This window comes from Antedon bifida, chromosome 5 (genome assembly GCF_963402885.1).
Source record: "Antedon bifida chromosome 5, ecAntBifi1.1, whole genome shotgun sequence".
In the NCBI taxonomy this organism is placed as follows: Eukaryota; Metazoa; Echinodermata; class Crinoidea; order Comatulida; family Antedonidae; genus Antedon; species Antedon bifida.
The window spans coordinates 4509170-4533507 of NC_136230.1; the positions used below are offsets into that span (position 1 = coordinate 4509170).

The 24338-nt window shown below is 32.9% G+C and overlaps 1 protein-coding gene across 5 annotated transcripts in view; it reads right to left on the reverse strand.

Moving 5' to 3' along the window:
• Positions 1 to 4188: 4188 nt before the first annotated feature.
• The window catches only part of LOC144843183 (phosphatidylinositol-3,5-bisphosphate 3-phosphatase MTMR2-like), a 35129-nt gene continuing 14979 nt past the window's right edge, over positions 4189 to 24338 (reverse strand). For 2 of the 5 annotated variants that reach the window (XM_078699951.1, XM_078699952.1), the window contains exons 2-16: positions 24169 to 24256; positions 20891 to 20991; positions 19672 to 19782; positions 18739 to 18840; positions 15891 to 15974; positions 15292 to 15366; positions 14254 to 14328; positions 10251 to 10439; positions 9842 to 9933; positions 9558 to 9651; positions 9051 to 9257; positions 8440 to 8532; positions 7971 to 8084; positions 7450 to 7629; positions 4189 to 6127 (exon numbers count right to left, since the gene is read on the reverse strand). In XM_078699951.1, coding sequence (XP_078556077.1) covers positions 5963 to 6127; positions 7450 to 7629; positions 7971 to 8084; positions 8440 to 8532; positions 9051 to 9257; positions 9558 to 9651; positions 9842 to 9933; positions 10251 to 10439; positions 14254 to 14328; positions 15292 to 15366; positions 15891 to 15974; positions 18739 to 18840; positions 19672 to 19782; positions 20891 to 20991; positions 24169 to 24256 — 1770 coding nt within the window. In that variant the 3' untranslated portion in view covers positions 4189 to 5962. The remainder of the gene's footprint in view (positions 6128 to 7449; positions 7630 to 7970; positions 8085 to 8439; positions 8533 to 9050; positions 9258 to 9557; positions 9652 to 9841; positions 9934 to 10250; positions 10440 to 14253; positions 14329 to 15291; positions 15367 to 15890; positions 15975 to 18738; positions 18841 to 19671; positions 19783 to 20890; positions 20992 to 24168; positions 24257 to 24338) is intronic. The other 3 variants (XR_013612240.1, XR_013612239.1, XR_013612238.1) reach the window with 3 other exon arrangements.

Genomic DNA, 24338 nt, shown 5'->3' on the forward strand with positions numbered 1-24338 from the left:
GTATGACTACCGTAAATCTTCTAATAGTACCAACCCCCCCCCCCCCCCCCCACCCCGCCTTCTAATAGTAACCCACCAAGTCAATCTATAATAATAACCCACTACTCTAATAGTAACTCATGGGGAGTGTGGCGCAGTGTGTTGGGCGTTGGACTACCGATCGTCAGACCTAGGTTCGAATCCAACTCTCGCCGCATTGCTTGTATCCGTAGGCAAGATACTTTACTTACGTTGCCTCTCTCCACCCAGGTGTATAAATGGGTACCCAGTTAGATCTACACACAACTTTGCGCTGGTTACCGGCTGCATTATGGGAGTATGTTTCCATACGTGTTTGATCCCAAAAAAAATACTGGGGTAATAATGCTTGTAAAGCGCCTTTGAGCATGATTACTCATGAAAAGGGCGCTATATAAATGTGGTATTATTATTACTATTAGAGTCACAAAAACTTATGATGCAGCCGTATTTTGAAAATAAGGAGATAATGCATGTTGATCTCGGGAGTGGGGGAGGATTGAGTGTTTTGGAGTTTATAAAATAAATTTAGAGTTCAACGAAATTTGTTTATTCGTACTGCCTGTTTTATTATTTTGCTATGAATTTCTTACCGGAAAAGTTGGGGGTGGGTTTTCTATTTTCAAGTGGCCTAATTTAAGATTAGTAATAGTAACCCACTACTCTAATCTAATACCCCCTCCCCCCTCCCCCACCCTTCTAATAGTAACCCACCCTAAAAACAATCAAAGAATAATAACCTAGGGTTACAATTAGAAGATTTACTGCACGTTATAATCTGTAAGTTTCTGTTAGGCAGTTATTGTATTCCAATAGTCATACTGTTATTACCATCGTATTCATACCACCTTTAAGAGTTGCATTAAAATAATAATAAAATGGTGTAAAACAACGTGTGGCATATTCATTTAATATATGAAATTGGTTTACCGTAATACAAAATATATATAGTTAAACAGGTCTATAAAATACACAAACGTGCATTTCAAAACACAGAAATTAGGTCAAAGTTATTTCGATATTCTTTTGAATTTGTTTATATAAGATACTGCACCGTAATCTGTTTGGTACCATAACCTTCACCAACTAGATTGGTTCCCACTATGACGTAAAGCAAGGGCGAAGGAATTATTTGACCAATCATAAGCGATGGATTATTTGAACTGTCGCTTGTGACTTCCGTTGCGTCTACGAATTTGCTGCGTTGCGTGCGAGAGTGGTAATCAATTTTTAAGTGCGATGCAAGCGAGTTGACCAATGACAAGCGACAGTTCGAATGTTACATCGTTTGTGCGTAAGCGTGATTCCCACTAGCGTAACGCAACCTACGCAACGTAAGTAAATGCCCTTCCGATAATTGTGCGTGAAATCAAACCTGCGATGTTTGCAGCACTATTGCGTCGTCGGTTCCCACTTGTGATTACGCAATATAGTACTTTGCGTCGATACGTCACTGCGTTACGTTGCGTTGCGTTCTAGTGGGAACCAAGCTTAGTACGTCCTTGCGTTTCGTACTACTAGTGGAAATCCTAAACACACGCATATTATAAGCATACGATATTACTGTGTTTCAGTGGTGGATGAACTTGCAACGCATTTGAAATAATTATTACGATGAGAAAAACCTCTTAGTTTGATCACTTCACAATTATAATTGAGAGTTCTACTTCTAATTAATTCTACTTTTTAATCATATTATTGACTAGCTAACCATTATGCTAAGCGGCCATCTAATTTCATATGTAAGCCTTTCAATCTAAATATACATTTACGTAAGAGACATTTCTAATAATCTTGCTTTTAAATAAGCATTTGACCATTGAAGAAGACGAAAGGCATAATAAATGCGGTCAAAGGAAAATCGGACTCGGACTCATAATCTGTACAGAGGTATACGTACAGTATGTGTAAAAATACGTATATGTATCTATGCATTATGAATTATTTGATTCAATTGATTGTTGAAATGTTAGATCAATATTATATCAGAGAATCGCGATCGAGGATACTTAGCGTTTGATATAAAATAGTAAATTTCGACTCTTTTTTATATAAGAAAACCTAGTGATTTTGGGTATAGTGAATCGCTTGTATTTAAATTTCTGTCGGTAACGAAATCTATATGTAAAATAAAGGAATGAATCGCTCATATAATTTCAGAGAAATTTGAACCCGACCGTGACATAAATTGCGTAATTCACAGGTAAAATAAAGGAATATACATTATATATATATATATATATATAACACCGTGATTAGAAGAGAAGTTCATTTTAACCGATCGTGTATTATTGAATCGGTGATAAAATAACGAAATCTATACGTAAAATAAAGAAATGAATCGCTCATATAATTTCGGAGAAATTTGAAGCCAACTGTGACAAAATTACGTAATATTAATTAATAATATTTAGTATGGAACGCGGGGAGTGCCACTACTTGCGCGTAATATCGTCATTAATACTTGGTTCCCATTAGCGACGCAATCTACACAACGTAAGAATATGCCCTTCCAATCATTGCGTTTGCCTCCGCCTGCGTGAAATCAAACCTACGATGTTTGCAGCATTATTGCGTCGTCGGTTCCCACTTGTGATTACGCAATACAGCCCTTTGCGTCGATACATCGCTGCGTTGCGTTCTAGTGGGAATCACGCTTGAGCTTGCTTCCCACCAGCGACGCAATGCAAGGACGTAACGCAACGTAACTGATTTGACCAATTACAAGCGATGGATTATTCGAACAGTGGCTTGTCATTGTTCAACTCGCTTGCGTTGCGCGTACGACCTCTGTGGGAACCACGCTTTATGAGGAAAGTCCATTTTGCGGGTTAATTTAAACACCCGAGGCTGCGGCGGGATGTTCCACAAATCTAAATACTCGTAGATAATAGTAATAGAAGAGACAAGTTGAATAAATAACATTAATAGTCAATTCTGTTATTAATTTTAATGAATTTATACATCTTTGAAAGTTTGTATAGGCCTATTGGCTAAATGTTATCTATTTATTTAAAATATACAACCACGAAGTGATATAAATCTACACCCCTCCCCTATTATTACTATTACAAGTATTAAAACACACAGTTCAAATATAAAATGAAATTCTTAAAAATAAATGTACAAAATTAGTATGTAATAAAGCACACGATTTTCGAGGCAATAAAATTATCAAAAATCCGATCGCTCGTGTAAGAAATGACTGTAAATTATATTTGAAAATGTTGTACACGGTTCAACTACATAGAATGGTTTTTAATAAAACAAAAGGAGACACCTTTGCGTTGAGGGCATCGTGTAAGCAATTAGTGCAAACCTTTTTCTTTTAGTATTTCATTACATAACGGTTCTCAATAATCAAAATGAAACGCTTTTGCGTAGAGTGAAATATAAACATTCAAACGTTTATCAAATTTATCTTAAGGGCATCCATCATCGCGAAATCATTTTCATATCAAATGCAAAAGTACACGTGTAACAGCTCAGAATACATTCTCTACTTATCCATTCAAAATTTAATTTAAAAAAAGGAGCAGAACGAATAATGCATAATATTTAAACAGAATCAGTAATTGCTACCAAATTTTGAACAGTGAAATGAAGAGCAATACAATGAATAAAAGTGTGTACGGTAGCATTAAATATTTTAACCCAGTAAGATGACGAGATACGTGACCGCATGTATGATTAAAATCGCAATAAGTAAAAAAAAAATCTAAATGTCAATTTCAATCTAACCTTTAAAAACCTTTACATAATATATTATTGTTTATGTGTGTACAATCGGCATATCATATGAAATGAATATTCAATTAATTTAGAAAAATATATTACTGGACAAAATATTGCCCTCGTTTGTTTAGAGGGGTATCCCTGGATAGTAGTTCCACCTTGGATAGTGGTGTCCCCCTCCCCGGATAGTGGTGTCCCCCTCCCCCGGATAGTGGTGTCCCCTCCCCCGGATAGTGGTGTCCCCTTCCCCGGATAGTGGTGTCCCCCTCCCCCGGTTAGTGGTGTCCCCTTAATATGAGTGTCTTAACGGATAGGGTTTCAACTGTAAACAGCGAACACCAAAATAACTCAATACTTAGATATGCCCTTAACAATTGACTCCAAATAGTATATGGACAAATTACATAATATGGCTCCTACTAAAATAAACATGAGATTTGTTTATTCTTTAGCATTTAATTTAAATTGAAATAATTTATAATGTTTTCGTATTGCACCAAAACTGATTCACAAAATCATAGCATTTTAATTCGTTTCACAGATTAGTATTTTTGTTTCTTTCTTTTTCTGAAATATTTTGAAAATTCTATGCAAGGTTAAACGTAAAAATAAACGATACATCTTTTATTTGAAAAGAAACAGATACATTTTAGAATATTAATGACCAGCCCTTAGACAGCAATTCATCGTTAAAACAATGACTACAATTTCAGTACAGCTACAATATTGATGGCATTATGATTAGACTCCTTTGTTTTATGTCCTCGATACACGCGTAAGAGTCCTTAGCACGGTGAAATTACTATTCACCTGAGAGTAAGAGTCCTTAGCACGGTGAAATAAACATTCACCTGAGGGTAAGAGTCCTTAGTACAATGAAATTATTATTCACCTGTGGCTAAGAGTCCTTAGCACGGTGAAATTACTATTCACCTGAGGGTAAGAGTCCTTAGCACGGTGAAATTAACATTCACCTGAGGGTAAGAGTCCTTAGTACAATGAAATTATTATTCACCTGTGGCTAAGAGTCCTTAGCATGCTGAAATTACTATTCACCTGAGGGTGCATACAATTATATCAAAGAGTACTTGAAAAACAGTCGATGAACTCTTATAGAACACTTATATATCAACCAAGTGAGACTCTTATATAAGAGTGTTTACCAAAAGATTTTCACAATATAAAAGAGTTGTTTAATTAAGAGTACTACATTGATTAAAGTGTACTTAAAATGTATATAAAAACTCTTATATTAAAATGTATAACATAAACAGATATACGGAAATATTGATACTGTAACAACCCAATATTAAAACATTATATCTTTCAACTAATCGTTACAAGGAACATTTGCTTAGTAAAATATTATAATGGGCGACTAATAATAGGCTACACAAAGTGGACATCGTTCTTTAGGTACATTTTTAGCACAGTTGGCCCAAATTTATTGACACCAAAAAAAAAAAAAAAAAAACCAAACAAAAAACAATCAACTTTAAAAAGTGCTATTTAAATCATGTTGTTTAAGTAGTGTCCTTGTTTGGAACAATATTGTATTTCTTACGGTTTATTTTTAAAACTTTTTACAAAAGATGTTAATCACCTATTCTCCCAAATATTTAATTACATGATAATTTATTCACACATATAAACCCAACATAAAGGATAAGATTAGTCAACTGTCCAAATTTTGCTTAATAAATTACTAATTGATATAAAATTTACAACTTACAAATTCCCCGTTAATCAATATTTTCATCGAATTGAGCCAAAATGAAAACAATGGGGATAAATAGCAGGGGATATTTAAAGCACCTATGTATATAATTAGGCTGGAAGTAACTTAGTTGATTCTTTAAATTCCTAGCCTCACATTTTAATCATGCTATTATTTGGTGGCTACAACAGGTGGTTATGGACCTGCCTTTGAGTCTAGGCCTAAATCCTCAGCCTCGCTTTAAAGCATTATTAATTGAGCTGGCAACCCTAGGAGGTGACGTGTCTCCCCTTGTTGTTACCTCTAGATCTAAACCCTAGCCTCATCCTTGCATCTATTTGGTAGGTGGTTATGTGCCTGCCTTTGAGTCTAGGCCTAAATCCTTAGACTCACTGTAAAGCATTATTAATTAGGCAGGCAACCCTAGGAGGCGAAGTGTCTTCCTTTGTTGTTAACTCTAGAACAAAATCCTAGCGCCATCTTTTAAATTGTCTATGCATTAATTGGACTGGCAACCCTAGGAGGTGACGTGTCTCCCCTTGCTGAAGACTCTAAGCCTAAATCTCTAGCCTCAATCTCTTTTTGAAGTTCTTCCACTTTCTTTTGTAGATGAGCACGCAGTTCGAGTAACTCGCGATTTCGCTGGTGGATTGGTTCCTGAAATTAATAAAATGTTTTCATAACTATCATTTGATTTTCATTTATTTTTTGCAAAAATCTAAAGCGTGTATTTTTCAACATTTAGTAGTAAGACTTTTTTAAAAATCATGAAAGAGATCCTTATGTTACGGCAAAATCACGAAATATGAATTGATTATGAATAATTTTAATTATCATATTATTCTACATATTAATTATTACTGAACAACTGAATAAATGTACCAGAAATCTGTCTGGCAAACTAAAGATTTAATTACTTTCTGCCAAACTAACGTTATTCAATTTCCTTAAAAATGTAAACATCAACACTGTCAAATCCATGCATCATGTTATCTCAATTTTTGAAATCAAATTATTATATATAAAATGTTACGCAGTATACGATCTAGTGAGATAATGAAATAAGAATTTGCTAATGATCTCAGCTTTCTATCGCGTAAACACACTTTGCTTAATGAGTTTCTCCAAGGTCATATAACAAAGTAAGAATCAGTAATTACTACAGTCCCCACCTAATAATGTCATCGCAACGTGTTTAGAACATTTGTAATGACATGAAACAAATAAATGAATGTACTGGCTTAAAAGGTCGAAGTTCAAATAAAAATTTAAGATTATCTAACAAGGGACAAGAGTGAATAAAATGAATGATTATTATTTGATTCTCCACAGAATTATAATCAACACTTTAATATATAGTACAGCTATGAATAGTCCATAGTCAACACATGTGCCATTGATTTTATCATGATACTACAAAATATTAGTTTTTAGATCACGATCCCACAAGAGGTATTGTTTATTGATCGCGATCCTATGAGGCATTGTTTTCTGATCGTGATCCTACAAGAGTTAACTTTTTAAACCAGTGTAGAGCATATTTTTACTACAAAGTATCGGTATTGTTTATTGATCGCAATTATTTTCTGATCACGATCCTATGAGAGGCATTGTTTTCTAATCACGATCCTATGAGAGGCATTGTTTTATGATAACAATCCTATGAGAGGCATTGTTTTCCAATTGCGATTCTATGAGAGGCGATGTTTACTGATCGCGATCCTATGAGAGGCATTTTTTTCTGATAACGATCCTGTGAGAGGCATTGTTTTCTGATCACAATCCTACGAGAAACTTTGTTTTCTAATCGCAATCATATGAGGCAATGTTTTCTGATCGCAATTCTATGATAGGCATTGTTTTCTGATCACGATCCTACAAGAGTTAACCTTTTTAAGCTGGGCATATTTTTAACTTAGAGCCCTTCATGTAGGGCCATCGGATTTTCATTATTTCTAAATCTGAGTAAATTAACTAACCTGTGGCTTCATCCTAGGATTCCATCGTATGTAATAAGATGTCCATAACTCAATGCGTCTCATGCTAGCCACTGGGAAGAGCACATGTTGGTGGAGGTATGATGCGTACAGTGGATTCTTAAACTCATCTAGAGTACTGTTGATGTACGACCATAATGATTGGGTTTTTGTCTTTACTTCCTATAACAAAACAAAAAAAGAATTAAATAGTGTTTATTTACTTATTCAGATATAAAAATATGCAAATTGCCTCATTTTTACAGGGACATGGTGATTTAGAGGGCCATTCCTGATACAATGAAAATGATTTTGGTTTTTTGGTCTGTTCTTGTTTTTTCCATATGGTATCAAACCAAACAGTTGATACATAGAGTATAAAGGGTAGCCTGGTTTGGGCAAGGGAGGTGCACATCTTAATCCATAGATGCACTCTATATTTTTGCTTGCCATATGCTCACAGTGTACCCTTAGTACCATCAGTAACCAATAAAACATTTCATTGAAAATATTTTCCAACTTACCTCTTTGGTTCTTTCACGTTCACAGTTGAATAAAAATGTTCCAAATAAACAACTGTATAGATGATCCAAAATAGAGATTAGAAAGCTTTCGTTGAACTCAAATGCATTTGGAAACTAAACAAAAAGAAAATATATACAAATAAATAAACAATAGAACCTCTATTCTTTAGACACTTTCCTGTGACACAAACGAGGAGCAATGTGTTGTTTTAATACTGCTTACTTGTTAGGTTAGACATCCTCATGATTGAGAACATCAGGCAATCATTGACTGCCAGTCTCCATTCAGAGGACACCCCTTGTTGGAGGACACTTTGGACCCAAAGATGTCCCCTTAATAGGGGTTCTACTGCATATCACATAATTATCATCATATATGTTCCATAATAGGTATATCGCTTTAAATTTCAAACTATACATTATATAATATCTATTTTATACAAATATTGAATATGAAATTGGTAACTACCTGTCTTGTTATCTGCCATACACAATCTATAAATTGTAAAAACACCGGTGATCTATCGGCATCTGCATGGTTCTTGTCGCCATGTCCATGTCTCTGTAAACACAATTACATTACTCGTTTTATTATTTTGTTATTACTTAAACCTCATACAACACATTAACTAAACGTGGTTCCCACAAGTAACTGAAGGTGCAATAAAAATGATTTGACCAATCACAAGTGACAGTTTTGATGATCCATCGCTTGTGATTGGTTAAATTATGCCAATGCCAATGTATGCTCTCCTATTGCATACTAGTGAACCCTTCTTTGTGACACTTTATAAAGTGGACACCCTAAGCTCTGTCTACACTATCAAACTGTATGTGACCAAAATGATGATGTCATATCACTACAGTATTTAGGCATAGTGTAGACAGAACTTAACTCAGGTGACATCCCTATTAAGGTGACATTATTCAGGTGACACGCTTTTAAGTAGACAACAAGGGGTTAGTGTATGTTGTAACAGTATAACCAATCCCTACTTAGTGGACACCTCTATCAAGGGGAAAAATTTCTATGTACCAATGCTTCTACTGTAAATTTAGTATAAATAATGTTCAACCAACCTGTGCAAACTTATGTCCCATAGCCAGCCATTCTTTCTCTATAAGTACTTCAAACCCTTGGATTGTTCTATAGTAGGGATCTAACATGAGCATCGCAAGGGAACTTAGTTGTGAGGTTCTATCCCATCCATCACTGCAATGAATGATTACAGACGTCTTCTGGTTCTCAATCCTATCTGCTATCCGTACTGCTCCCGCTAAAATAAGCTGTGAAAAAAAATGTTAAGCAAGAACATTAAGAATTGTAATGCAACTCAAAAATGTGCTTTAAACAACCTCCAATTAGAGACCATAAACAAAATAATTGATACTCTGACAAACAGAAATGGACTACAGAAGGTTGTATATAATTCATTTAGTGTATTTATGGTGTGAAAGTCCACATGGGTGGTGTCTGGCAGAGATATATCTTTTCAACATGTAATATTTACAGCTTTTTTCTTTTTCTGAGAGGGACCGCAAGTGCCTTAGGTGCTATATAAAGGATATTATTATTATTATTAATACCTTGATGTGTTCTAGCCAATGTGTTGATTCCAAGTTACTCAGCCAATGATGATCATCTATGCTTGGGAAACAGATCTCTTTTAATTTTCTTAAGCTGAAAACAAATATTAAATCAAAATAAATTAAAAAGTTTTATAATAAGATAGAAGGTACCAACAAAATTGATACATAAGATATAAATGGTTACGTAATTATTTTTATAAGTTTTAAAAATTGTGTTCAGCTGAAATATTTTCTTTTATAGAACAAAAAATAAGTTTAACTGTTGTGTTTTGTTTACTCACCATTCACGCATTACATGTATATTATGAATGTCCAAAAATTGTAATTCAGCATTTTGATATGCGTCTTCACTTTCATACCCACCACCTTTGGCCTATAGAAAAAAAAAGAAAATAAAACAATATCTAAGTGATTATTATATTTCTTTTATGTTTACACAGTAAACTTTGTACAATAGAAGACCCAGAACAATTTATGGAAGTCCTAAAGTATGCATTAAGGTCTGTCTACACTATCAAACTAGTTTGACAAAGTGTGATGTGCCCAAATATGGTAATGATATTCCCAAATATAGTAGTGATATGACATCATCATGTCCATATATGGGCACATCACATTTTGTTGTCACATAAAGTTTGATAGTGTAGACAGAGCTTTATAGATTCACAAACGTCCTGATAAACCTCGTACCTTATTGGCTATTGCATTCACACCAGGCCTTGCATCCATTATTACTAGTTTATGAGACTGTGCATTTGCATCTAAAACCATCTGTATGTACTTTTCATCTTCTTTGCTCCTTTTGCTTGCCATACCAACAAGCGGTTGACTACACCTCGTGATTGTTGCTTGACTTTGAGGATGTATCCATGACAACACCTACAAAAACAAAAATAATCTTTTAAATCTTTTGCATAAAAACATGAATATGTAAAAAATTAGATGATTAGGTGCCTGATAGATTAAATGTTAAACTACTATGAAATATTGAAAAATACAATTATTGTATTATTATCATATTACTATTGCTTTCATGAATCATAGAGTTATTGACCTTTAAACACGCTGTATTAATAAAAATTGTGTCTCGTAATTATGACTCAATATGAATAAAGATATATATAAACTTCTCAATCACTAGGGTCTTACTTTACGTAAAACTTTCTAAAGCTCTGTCTACACTACCACACTATATGTGCCTATATATCGACACGATGATGTCATATCACTACCATATTTGGGCACATCACACTTTTTTTGTCAAACTAGTGTGATAGTGTAGACAGGGCTTAAGAAATGACGTCAATATTAAAGTTTAATCTGATGACGTCGTGGATGACGTAGTCACATATGAATCTTTGATTGCAGAGAGGATAATATAATAAAAGAAACCATCTAACAGGACATTGGTATTGACCTTTAATGCACTCTTCGTCAAAATACTTATTAGTATAAGCACATGATTAAAGCTCTGTCTACACTATCAAACTTTATGTGACAACAAATGTGATGTGCCCAAATATGGACATGATGATGTCATATCACTACTATATTTATACATACAACTACCATATTTGGGCACATCACACTTTTTTTGCCAAACTAGTTTGATAGTGTAGACAGAGCTTAACAAGACATTGGTATTAAAATGTATTCACTCTTGGTCAGAAACACATGATTTAGAGAGTAGCAATACATGTATACGAGAGAATTTTGTGAACTCTAACATCAAAACGCTAGACTTTCTGAAACCTGCTAACTCTTTCAAAACTCATATACTTAAAATGAATTCTGAAACCCAGACTTTTCAGAAAAACTGGTATTCTGGGCAAGCCAAATCATAACTGGATTCAGGAAATTTGACAGCATTAAGGCGATTTTTATCAATGATGTGTTCAGTCTGCATTCATGGACCTTTGAACTACTTATCATGAACTTTAATATTGATCCTATGTGGAAAGACGGGTTAAGCTACTATAGCATTTCAAAATGTTCATTAAAAAATCTTCCTCCTAGGCCTAGACAATCGAGCCAGCAAGCAACTTGTCTCCCCTATGGCTGTCAAACTACAGCCAATCCCTAGGCCGTCAAACTACAGCTGATCCCTAGGCTGTCAAACTGATTGACAAAAGGCTTACATAACCCATCCTGTTAGGCCTAAACATCCAATCACATAAGAAGTCTCAATCATATCCAAAGGCTAGCCATTTTGTCAACAACGTATGTCACCCATGATTGCTTTTCACGTGTCCATTTTCCCTAATGCGGTAGTTTTAAAGTTGGATTAAAAAAAATTACCTTAAACATAAAAGTCACTTAAAAATACAGATAAGATTTAAAATATAAACTTAATAGGACGTTGACATTCTGATTTCTAAAGGTCATTCAATCAAATTTTAATTTAGTTTTGTTTATTAGATTCAAGTTATCAGATCAGAGTATACCGACTTTAATTGTTCAGTAAATGATATGATTTAAATGATAATACAAATTTGCTTTATCATGAGAAATTCATAGTTTTGTCTGATAATTTAAAAAAAAAAGTTATTTATTTGATTTACTGGATAAAATTTACATTGAATAATTTATACACAAAGTTGCTTTATTATGAAATTATCTAAATAAAATTCCATTATTCAATTAATTTAATCAGACATCATAATCTCCAGTACTGTTTTGTTAAAGCCATTGAACCATAAACAATTTGCTTTATTTGAAAAAGTATTTCCTTGGAAGGCTAAACGAGTTCAGAGGAAGTACAACCTTCTTTAATATCCAAATATTTTCTTAACATAATTCCGAAATTTAGGTTAACACCTATTTAAATAGTGTTTAGGTGTATAATTTATAATAATAATCATCTTCTGGAGTAAAGCTCTGTTTACACTATCAAACTTTATGTGACAAACAAAATGTGACATGCTCTTATATATAGACATGTTGATGTCGTATCACTACCTATCAAATATTTGGGCATATCACTACCACCATATTTGGGCACATCACACCTTTTTTTGTCAAACTAATTTGATAGTGTAGACTTTCTAGTATAGTGAGTTTTGTGGTACATAATGTGTTTCCAAAAAGGAAATAAAATAAATATATCTACAGTAGCATTAAGCTCTGTCTACACTATCAAACAAGTTTTACAAAGAAAGTGTGATGTGCCCAAATATGGTAGTGATATGATATAAATGTGATATGTCCATATCACATTTTTTTGTCACATAAAGTTTGATAGTGTAGAAAGAGCGTCAATTCTAAACCTTACATTATTTCTTTTTTTTGTACAGGAAACCTTACTTTACTAATATTTATTCGCCAAACAAATTTTGTTTTTATTTAAAAAAATGCGGCATTGAAACTTTAAGGTAACAATGATCTTAACTGTAGACTTTCTGGCAACTAATCATGATTGTTCAGACAATTGTCCTACAGACAGACAGACAGAACCAGACACAAAAAGGTTAAGTTCTATTAACCAGGTTGATTACCTACAGTCATAGAGAGAAATTAAAATATTTCACTTCCTCAATGAACTGATAAGGCATGCGACAGTGTAGAATAACAAAGTCTATTCCGGAGGTCTCTACCAAATTCTAAATTAGAAATGAAGGAACTGACCGGAATAATCAGAGATGAAATGCACAAACAAAAGTAAAGCTCTATCTATCCTATCAAACTTTATGTGACAAAAAAGTGTGATGTGCCCAAATATGGTAGTGATATGCCCAAATATGGTAGTAATATGACATCATCATGTCCATATATGGGCACAGCACATTTTTTTTGTCATATAAAGTTTGATAGTTTAGACAGAGCTTTAGACAACTGAACTGTATACAAGGTAGTTGTAACAGATAAAGTACAAATATTGAATCTTATATAACTGACTCACAAAGTTAGTCAAACATCTCTGAGGTGCTGCGTTTCAAAGAAAATAATATCTATAATATATTGACAGATTTCTTTAGCTTTCTTCATGCAACCCAAATTTGACATGGTTCATGGTTCTTTAATCAAGTACATAAAAAAAAACACAGGTTTTTCTTTAAAATGTAATATAGCTATTAGGTTGACTCTAAACTCTAAAAATAACAGCTCAGTCACTCATTTTGGATGTCCCAGTCATGGAATTTGACAAGGTTCTTAATTCTATGAATCAAGTCCATAAAAACAAAACAAAAATAAAAAATTCAGGTCTTGCCCTAAAACTGATAGCTATTAGGTTGGCTGTAAACTCCCAATAACAGCTCAGTCATTCGCTTTGGATTTCCCAGCCGTGACTAAGAACACGCTTTAATAAACGAAAATAGACAGACTCAACCCATTGCATCTTGGGATACAGTTTGTAGATTTTGCCAAGCGGTGACTAAGAACGCATTTTAATCTAAAGTCGTGAAATATTGAATTACTTAACCTGAGGATCTTATTTTGTCTATTAAATAATTCCTATACAGCATTAATCCCAAGTGCTGTGATGTCAAATTTTGACAGTAGGGAAGTGTACAATGCAGTGCCTGATACGATGAAACCCTCTGGGATAGATAAGAGGAGTGGGAAAAACTCATGCTGTTGCAAGTTTATCAAACCCCCTTTCCAATAGATTTCCTTCTCAATAACTGGAAAGATTTCATGACTAACTTGAAATGCACAAAATATTTGTTTATAATCACAAGTTCTTGTGCCTTACCGGTATTCTATTTTTACTCCTGAAAGTTGCGACTTGTCTTAAAAGCTCATCATCGGCAGCGGTAGGTACTGAAAACTACGGAAAAAAGTTGAAATAAAAGTTGATTAATTTTATACTAGGCCTACAGGTATGGCTGATAGGGAGCTTTCGTTTTTTTTATAACGTCCTAGGACCTAGGATATAGTTACTGTACGTCATGTTAATTCATTGTCTGCTTACAAGCACATGCTTCACGTAATTCCTCAAACACCATTTTCGTGAATGTTAGGTCAAGGGGACAACCCAACGACACAAAATTATGTAGATTGAAGGTCTTCATAAATGAAAGTGCCCTAATGTATAACAATACATCAAGGACTATGTGTTATCAGTAATCTAAAGCTCTGTTTACACTATCAATCTTTATGTGACAAAAAATGTGATATGCCCAAATATGGTAGTGATATAACATTATCATGTCCATACATGGGCACATCACATTCACATATAGTTTGATAGTGTAGACAAAGCTTTAAATATTGTGTACAGTGAACCGAAAGCAACATTATTTGTCAGAATGTTTTATTATACAAACAAATAGAGTTACTGAAAGTGAATAAATAGTTTCATAAACCTATTATCACTTTAAAATGATCTTCCTCTTTTATAACTAAATAATTTTAGAGTTTTTCTGTTAATTTTGATCAGTTGCATTGATACTAATTGATACAAATTTATGCATAAACGATAATATTTTTTTTAATTTAAGGAAATAAAACTGTTAAAAACATGAAGGAAATAATTAATAATTACTTCCTCCATGTTAAAGCTCTGTCTACACTATCAAACTTTATGTGACAAAAAATGCGATATCCCCATATATGGACATGGTGATGCCATATCACTACCATATTTGGACATATCACTACCATATTTGGACATATCACTACCATATTTGGACATATCACTACCATATTTGGACATATCACTACCCTATTTGGGCACATCACACAAACTTGTTTGATAGTGTTGACAGAGCCTAAAGGAAGTTGTACATACCACACTCGGATATGTTTCACAAAAGGTATAATGTTCATTTATTCTACTAATTCTCCAGCTTTCTGTTGGTATTCCCTGAAAATACAATTATAATTGAAAAAATTGTTATTAATTATTACAGATATTGAAATTAATGATGTTGACCACTGTATAAGAACATAATATAAAAAGAATACTGTATATGAAAGTCAAGTATAGTCCCATGGGCCTAGGTATGAAATTAATTGGGGCAGGATTATACTTATATTGGATAAAAGTCTTGTATACGAATTTAGCCTAAATTAGGGATGGGGTTATATGTCATATATGATACTATTAATGAGAGGGAATGTCCATGACAAAACAGTTAATTATACTGAATAATAATAATAGTTCATTGTTATATAGCGCATATAGGAAAGTTTTCAATGCGCTGCACATTATTGGATCAAACACGTATGGAAACACACTGGGTTCCCATTTATACACCTGGGTGGAGATAGGCAAATGTAAATTGAGTGTCGCCTAAGGATACAAGCAATGCGATGAGAGGTGGATTCGAATCAACATCCAACACACTGCCCTCACATTAATGAACACCGATTATAATGAAAACCTACCTGTCTATGTAACTCTGCTACTGGGTTATACACTGCCCAACCATCATATTGGTGGTAATCTTTGTATTCAAATGCAAAAAGAGGCTGTAACAAAAAAAAGGTTTTAAATTTTATTTCAACTGAAAAATTATATATTAAAAAGGCCACAATTTAATGTATAACATTACACAGAATTTCAATGCTGTTTAATAATATGAAGACATATACTTTTATTGCACAGTAACAATATATTGCGGATCTCTGCTATCAAATAAAATATGTCCTTGTCACAAATAGAATACTGGTACACTATTAATACAGTGAATATGAATTTCTTTACAAATTACTGTCAATCAAAATATCAGTGGGCACATTCTATTTCAACATCAGTACAGTACAGTGGAAAATAAAATTTCACAATTGATTATAAAATTTCAGAACCTACAATGGGTATGTTATGTGATTTGTAAATATGACATTTTGAGAAAAAAAAATGTTATGATTAATTTGTTTCATCTGTTAAATATCATCACTTCTTTTTTATTACATTTTTCTGGTCAAGGTTGTGTTTATTTTTTATTTTTTTTAATTTAAAAAAAAATTATTTATTTTGTTAAAAAGGTTAATTTTTTGTGACAGCTATTAAATATTTTTATAGCCTATCTAACTTTCACTTTTCGATAAAACTATTTTCCTAGTTCAAAAACGTGGTTATTAGATTTTTGAAATGGATTATCGCCTGGGAAACAACGGGCATACGTCAATATCGCAATATCGTTCAGGAAAGCGGGAAGTTATATAAACATGGTGTGTTCCCAACAACAGGAAGCTAACTTGTCAATGTGTGGTCTAGTCACAATTTTTATAGCTATTTCTTAACTGTTTTTTTTTTCTTCATTTGATTGAAAGAATAAGAATATATTTTATAGAACTTAAATTTCTTTTTATAGCTGAGATTACTAACAATTAAATACCAAATTTAGGCATTTTGAATAATAAATCTGTAATTATAAATAATAATTTCTTCAAATAAATAGTATCTGGAAGGTGTGGTCCCTATTAATTATATAGTAGGATATTGAAGAATTGGATGTGGTCATGGTTTTAACTTATATCAATTGGTATATAATTATGCTAACTGTATGGTTGATTTTTTTCTTCAAATAAATACTATCTAGAAGGTGTGGTTCCTATTAATTATATAGTAGGATATTGAAGAATTGAATTTGGTCATCATTTTAACTATATCAATTGGTATATAATTATGCTAACTGTATGGTTGATTTTTTTCTTCAATTAAATACTATCTGGAAGGTGTGGTTCCTATTAATTATATAGTAGGATATTGAAGAATTGGATGTGGTCATGGTTTTAACTTAAATCAATTGGTATACAATTTACATGCTACTGTATGGTTGAGTTTTTTTTAAAGCACTATCTAAAGTACAATAAAGGGAGATGTGTGGTTCCAAGTGATTATCACATTACAAGTAGTAGGATATTGATCAATTGGATGTGGTTAGTAGTGTTAACTAACATCAATTGCTCTATGTATTCAAAGATTTAGTTTTCTAAAGCCTACTACTATGAAGGAAGGTGGTTCATAATCATGAGTTTTCCTGTTATTGCCATTTATCAATAAAACTATTTTATTTAAAAAAATGCTATCTCACTCTTTATATTTACCAATACGCTCCAAGTGATATATTAGTAAAATACTGCCATGGAAAATAATGCTTAATAATTTAGCTACTGATACAATGTGAACTGGGCCAATTTTTCAATAGGGTTGCACTTTACAAAAACCCCCATTACTCCAATAAAAGCCCCTAAAGTGGACAAAAAATCCCCGATTGTGGACAGTCAATTATAGAAATTACCTGTTATGGACAAACAGCGCCTTCAGCCCGTATTATGGACAGAAAAAACCCCTACAATTGTGGACAAAAAAACGCCCATATTGTAGACAGATTTCACCAACCCCGATCAAACTTTTAGGATGGAACAAGGTGAAAAATACCAATTATAAGGTTCCTAGAATACATTCCTCAGTTGGAATTTGATTTCAGTTACAAGATCAGAAACTATAGACTATAGCAGGAATCCCTATCTTGATTTAGAAACTAAATTCTCAGCATTCAAAGACCTATACAATATATATACTTTTTTATCAATTGCTTCCGACTAAAATATTAAAAAAATTAGATTTATCAACATGTTTCTCATACACTTTTTTTTTTAACAGAACTGGAATTTTGCCAGTTACACAGACGCATTCGGCAGATTCGACAGACAAAAGTTGGAGGAAGACGGATATAAAATGTCTGCCTCCTGATACAACTGACTCTTATGGGAAAATCTGGAAATAGAATACAATCTTGGCACAGGAGACAAACACCTTCAACTTTGACCTAGAGGTCAAATATACCACCCTTTGCTGATAATAGTGTGTACAAATGTTAACTATATGGGAACTATTAAAATTAACATGCTTAAAAGCTATGTCTGCTTCTTGGACACATTAGGCAATAAAATACACCTGTAACAGTGAGTGTTTCATCCTACTGCAGGTCCCCATTTACACTCATAGGCAATAAAATGTGTATTCAACAATACATTCAAAGGAGATCCTTATACTATAACAGTATTTTTCATTTTAACTTTTTTTAGATTTCAACTTTATCAATTGTACTGTTTTGTATTTTTAAAAAAAGTCTTGTTATACTGTATTTGTGATGTGAAATTGTCTACTGTACAGTACGAGATGTTTTAATGTAATGTGCTATACAGTATAAGAATTTAAATAAATAAAATTAATTATTACACTTTTCTATGTAAATTTTGTAAATAAAAATAGTGAATTTCTTACTAATTTATTTGATAATGGGAAAGCAAATAAGTTGAGTTTATCGTTGACCAGTCTCCGTGAATGTTTTTCTTGTTTATGTGCAAATCGTAAGTTCCTCATGTCCTAATAAGAAAAAACAATATAAAAATACTGTATGTTAATCGTTGGTTAATACTTATATTAAATTAAATTAATATTAAACATAGAGAAATAGTAAAATGAAAGATGAACAACATTCATTATTTTCTACTAAGAACAGAAACCCTCCAGTTAATGACACTTATTATGATAAATGGTTATACAGTACTGTATCATTAAGTTCCTTGTTTGACCCTGGGAAAAGACTAAGCACATGACTAAAGCTCTGTCTACTCTATATCGAACTTCATGTGAAGTTGTGTTTAATTTTGTCCTTAGAAAAAATCCAGACATGTGACGGGACTTGAACCCAGGACCCTTGGAGTGGTAGCCAAGCATCATAACCACCAAGCCACAACTCCACTCCTGATGTTCCCATGGACATGATGATGTTATATCACTACCATATTTGGGGACATCACTACCATATTTGGGGACATCACTACCATATTTGGGGACATCACTACCATATTTGGCCATATCAGACTTTTTTGTTAAACTACTTTTGATAGTGTAGACAGAGCTAATAATATTCATAATGTTTCTTTTGAAAATAAATTTTTAGAATCTGTGGAATCCTAGAAGAACCAACTTATCATCAACATTTCTTTCATACATTAGCGCTTTGGATTTAAAGGAATTGCATTATATGATCTAAACTTAAAAGCCTCTATACATACTTTCACATACTGTACCATTTGACTATAACAATTTCATTTTTATTAATATTGGCGCATAAATGAAAATGTACATCATAAATATGACTTATGACATTTTGACATCTCATCTCTACCATCAATCATTTTTCTGACGTACCTTGCAAAATATTTCTAAACCGTATGAGTTCTCGCCTCTGCTTGACACCCCGCCGACTTTCTCAACTCGGTGGATAGCGCCGAGAGGTACGTCTAAGATGAACTGCGGGTCCTATACACAATAGAAAACATGAGTCATGGAAATTAAGAACATATAAAGCGAAAAATTAGCAGCTGTTGTGTTACTGAAATTGAGTTAATAATTTAATATGTAAAAGGAGGTGGATTGGTTGATACTTGTAACTAGACTGTAAACAATAGTCTTGCCAAGTTTTCTAATGTTTAGCAACATTATGAGTAATACAAATGTCTGGCGGATAACTGATAACATGTTACATTGCTGTCATGGTAGTAATGAAATGAAACATAGTAAACATTCAGAACAGCAACAACAAAAATATTAACCACATCAGCAACAAAAACAAAATTAGCAACTTGGCAATAAAAAAATTAAGCTACAGTACTGCAACTAAAGAAACAGTATTGCAACTACAGCAACAGTACTGCAACTACAGCAACAGAACTGCAACTAAAGCAGCATTACTGCATTTTAAGCAACAGTACTGCAACTAAAGAAACAGTACTGCAACTAAATCAAAAGTACTGCAACTAAAGCAACAGTACTGCAACTAAAGAAACAGTACTGCAACTAAAGAAACAGTACTGCAACTAAAGAAAAAGTACTGCAACTAAAGAAACAGTACTGAAACTAAAGCAACGTTACTGCAACTAAAGAAACAGTACTGCAACTAAAGAAACAGTACTGCAACTAAAGAAAAAGTACTGCAACTAAAGAAACAGTACTGAAACTAAAGCAACGTTACTGTAACTAAAGAAACAGTACTGCAACTAAAGAAACAGTACTGCAACTACAGCAAAAGTACTGCAACTACAGCAACAGTACTGCAACTACAGCAACAGTACTGCAACTACAGCAACAGTACTGCAACTACAGCAACAGTACTGCAACTACAGCAATATTACTACATTTAAAGCAACAGTACTGCAACTACAGTACAAAAACTAAAGCAACAAAACTGCAACTATAGCAAGAGTACTGCAACTAAAGCAACAGCTTTTATATTAAAATAAATAAATACAGTACTATAATTTTCTATAATTACAGTAACTGAATCTCTGTATTATTTGTTTTATTTCATACGCCAATTACAGGATGGATAAAATTTTATAATTTATTTTGATATTTTCTTATTGCTTACCCGATCTCTTTCCATTCCACAGAAGTATAGTTTGTAATTTGTGATTGTGAGAGAACCTCTGATGGCCTCCGTAAATGGACAGAGATATGTCACATCTTTTGCTGAAAAACACAAAAACAAACTGGAATAACAGTTTTTTTCACTGTAAAAACTATAAATGTCATTGCTCTTAAAATGACAATTACTATAGTACAAAATAAACAAACAGGATAATAGTCATTCAATTAGAATATGCAATAGGAAATAAAATTTAATCAGGCATGGGGTAGTAAGCACAATTTAAAATAAACAAAAGATGAAACAAACGCGCCAGTCTGTACTGTACAAAGCAGTGAAGCGTAATACCGTTATTTATTTACGAACATACAGTAATTTGCGACTAACAAAATAAAGAACTGTGTCATATTTGTAAATAGTTTTTTGTTCAAGAAGTTTTACAGGTAAAAAATTTATCACATGAGACAAACCAAATGCTATCTTATGAAAAAGAGAACCAAACCCCATGAAATGCAAGGCAATCCATTTCTATTCAGGGGAAACACTTTTTTTGGTCCAGGTGTCTCCTTAATAGAGGTTCTACTGTAATCATTCTTTACGTGTCATAAAAACAATTGTGAATTACATTGAACTGAAAAAAGGAAATCATACTAGAAATACGTGGGTAAAATGAATCTTAATAGTTTAATTGTCTTCAATAAAACTACCCGACAAAACAAATTGTTGAACTCTCATTTATAAAATAGCAGCAACAACTTTATTTTCATCTAGGTACTTCTACCACCAGACATTTCAGACAATGACTGAGTGGGAGGCAATAATACAGTGCGTGACCAAATGTTAAACACATTTACTTTTACAAAGATTACTGTACTTTTCTGCAATATCAATTAAATGAAAAACAATTCAATAATAAAAAAAACTAATAAAATAGACTGGAATATACAGTATATGTATTCAGGGGCAGATACTGTACAGCTAAATTGAAGTTTGAAAAATCCTGGATCCACCCCTGATAATGTATAATAATTATCACTACATGTACTACACACACTGTAATGCATGAAAACTGTACTGTATGCACTAAACTGTACACTGTACTGCACTAAACTGTACACTGTACTGCACTAAACTGTACAGTACACTGTACTGCACTAAACTGTACACTATACTGCACTAAACTGTACACTGTACTGCACTAAACTGTACAGTACTGTACACTGTACTGCACAAAACTGTACACTGTACTGCACTAAACTGTACACTGTACTGTGTACTGCACTAAACTGTACACTGTACTGCATTAAACTGTACTGTGTACTGCACTAAAAAGTACTGTACAATGTACTGTACTGCACTAAAAATGTACTGTACACCAAAACTATATTGTACAATGAACTGCACTAAACTGTACTCTACTACGCTGTATTTCAAGTACTAAAGTCATGTGACAGTTTCACATGATTTTGTTTGAAATATAAACTATTGAATTTGATTCAGGATATAATACAGTTCTTTCCTAATCAACCTTGAACATTTATTTATTTGGAAATTTCATTTTCTAACTTAGCTAGATTGTATCTAATTCATAAAACAACATACTGTACAGTTACATGATTACTTACAGTTGATTATAAAATTAAATCGACACTGTATTGAGTATAAATTTATTCTGAAATGGTTTAATTTTTAGTCTAATATTAATAATGCATAGAATATAAGACATTATCAGTTTTTGGGAGGGGTTTCTCCCAGTTTCCTATGAAACTGGTTCTGTAACCAAAAACATCATAAACATCCATTTTTTCAACATTTTTAATTTCTAATGTTTTCCTGGACAAACACCATCAATAATTAAAAGTCTTGTTACCAACAGGTGCATAATAAGTTGATTACGCATTATATCAATGTTTTGTTTCGATATAATGACTCAAGTAAGTGGAACTTGACTAATGGATTTGTGAGAATCACCCTTCCTCAATGTCAATGACATTCAATTTATACTTAAGTAGATTAAGTGACACTTAAGTTTATTAAGTAACACTTTAATTGCTAATCAATGTAAGATAGCAGGTGACATTATTAATAAAGTGTTCATAATTGTATCAATACCATTGATAAATGAATACAGTTTGTATAATAAGGACACGTTAGTTGCTAAATTAAGCGGTAGCTTAGAAACTGTAAGCTACACCATACAAAATTCATACAAATATTATTCAAATTGAAAATAGAAAAGAATATAAAAAATCATTTAAATACTGCATTAGGAACCCCTATATTAAGTTGCTAGATTAAGCTGTAGCTTAGAAACTGTAAGCTACACCATAATTAATTTAAAAATTCCAAAAATATTATAATTGAAAATAGGAAAGAACAGAAAAATCATTATTCCTTTAAATGCTGCAACAGTAGAACCCCTATATCAAGGGTACTGTACTCTACACCTTCAGGACCCTTAAATAAAAGGGGTGTCCCCTAAATAGGGGTTGGATGTAGTGTTTAAGCATACAGTACAGTATATTTCCCTACAGTAGTTTGTTTCACGAAAAAGTGTCTCCTTAATAGGGGTATCCCACAGGAGGGATTGAGCAGCCTAAAGCTCTGTCTACACTATCAAATTAGTTTGACAAAAAAAGTGTGATGTGCCCAAATATGATAGTGATATGCCCAAATGGTAGTGATATGACATCATCATGTCCATATATGGGCACATCACATTTTTTTTGTCACATAAGGTTTGATAGTGTAGACAGAGCTTTATAAAAGTGTATGGTAATTGTTTAAATCTCTGTTTTCTTCCGCCACTTGGATAATTTCAAACGGAATCGTGTAAAGAGTGTTTCCTTGATGGTTAGTGTATACTTTCGGTATTGTTAAATACCAGAAACCAAAAGGGAAACTGAAAATAAATCAGCATAAACACCGACCTGGGAAGAAGCGTACTTGGCAAATTTGTCAACAATTTAGTCTAAAGCTCTGTCTACACTATCAAACTTTATGTGACAAGAAAATGTGATCTGCCCATATATGGACATGATGATGTCATATCACTACCATATTTGGGCATATCACTACCATATTTGGGCACATCACACTTTTTTTGTCTAGTTTGATAGTGTAGACAGAGCTTTAAACAGTAATGCTGAAATGTGATAATCAATTTCTTGCATACAGTGATGAAATTCTCATTCAAACAATAAATAATACAGTACAGTATTCATGAAGATATACTTTAAATACATTTTATTTTTAAACGTCTTTAATTATACAGCACTTACCAATTCCTTCAATACGTTCTCCTACCAGTAGCGGGCAGTCTCCATTCATCGATAACTTGGCATTGGCTTCTCGTATAACCTGAACAACCTAACAGAAAAGAAAGCATGAATATTATTATACTGTATCACCACTATTTGAAATATACATTATAAAATCTAATTTGACAATT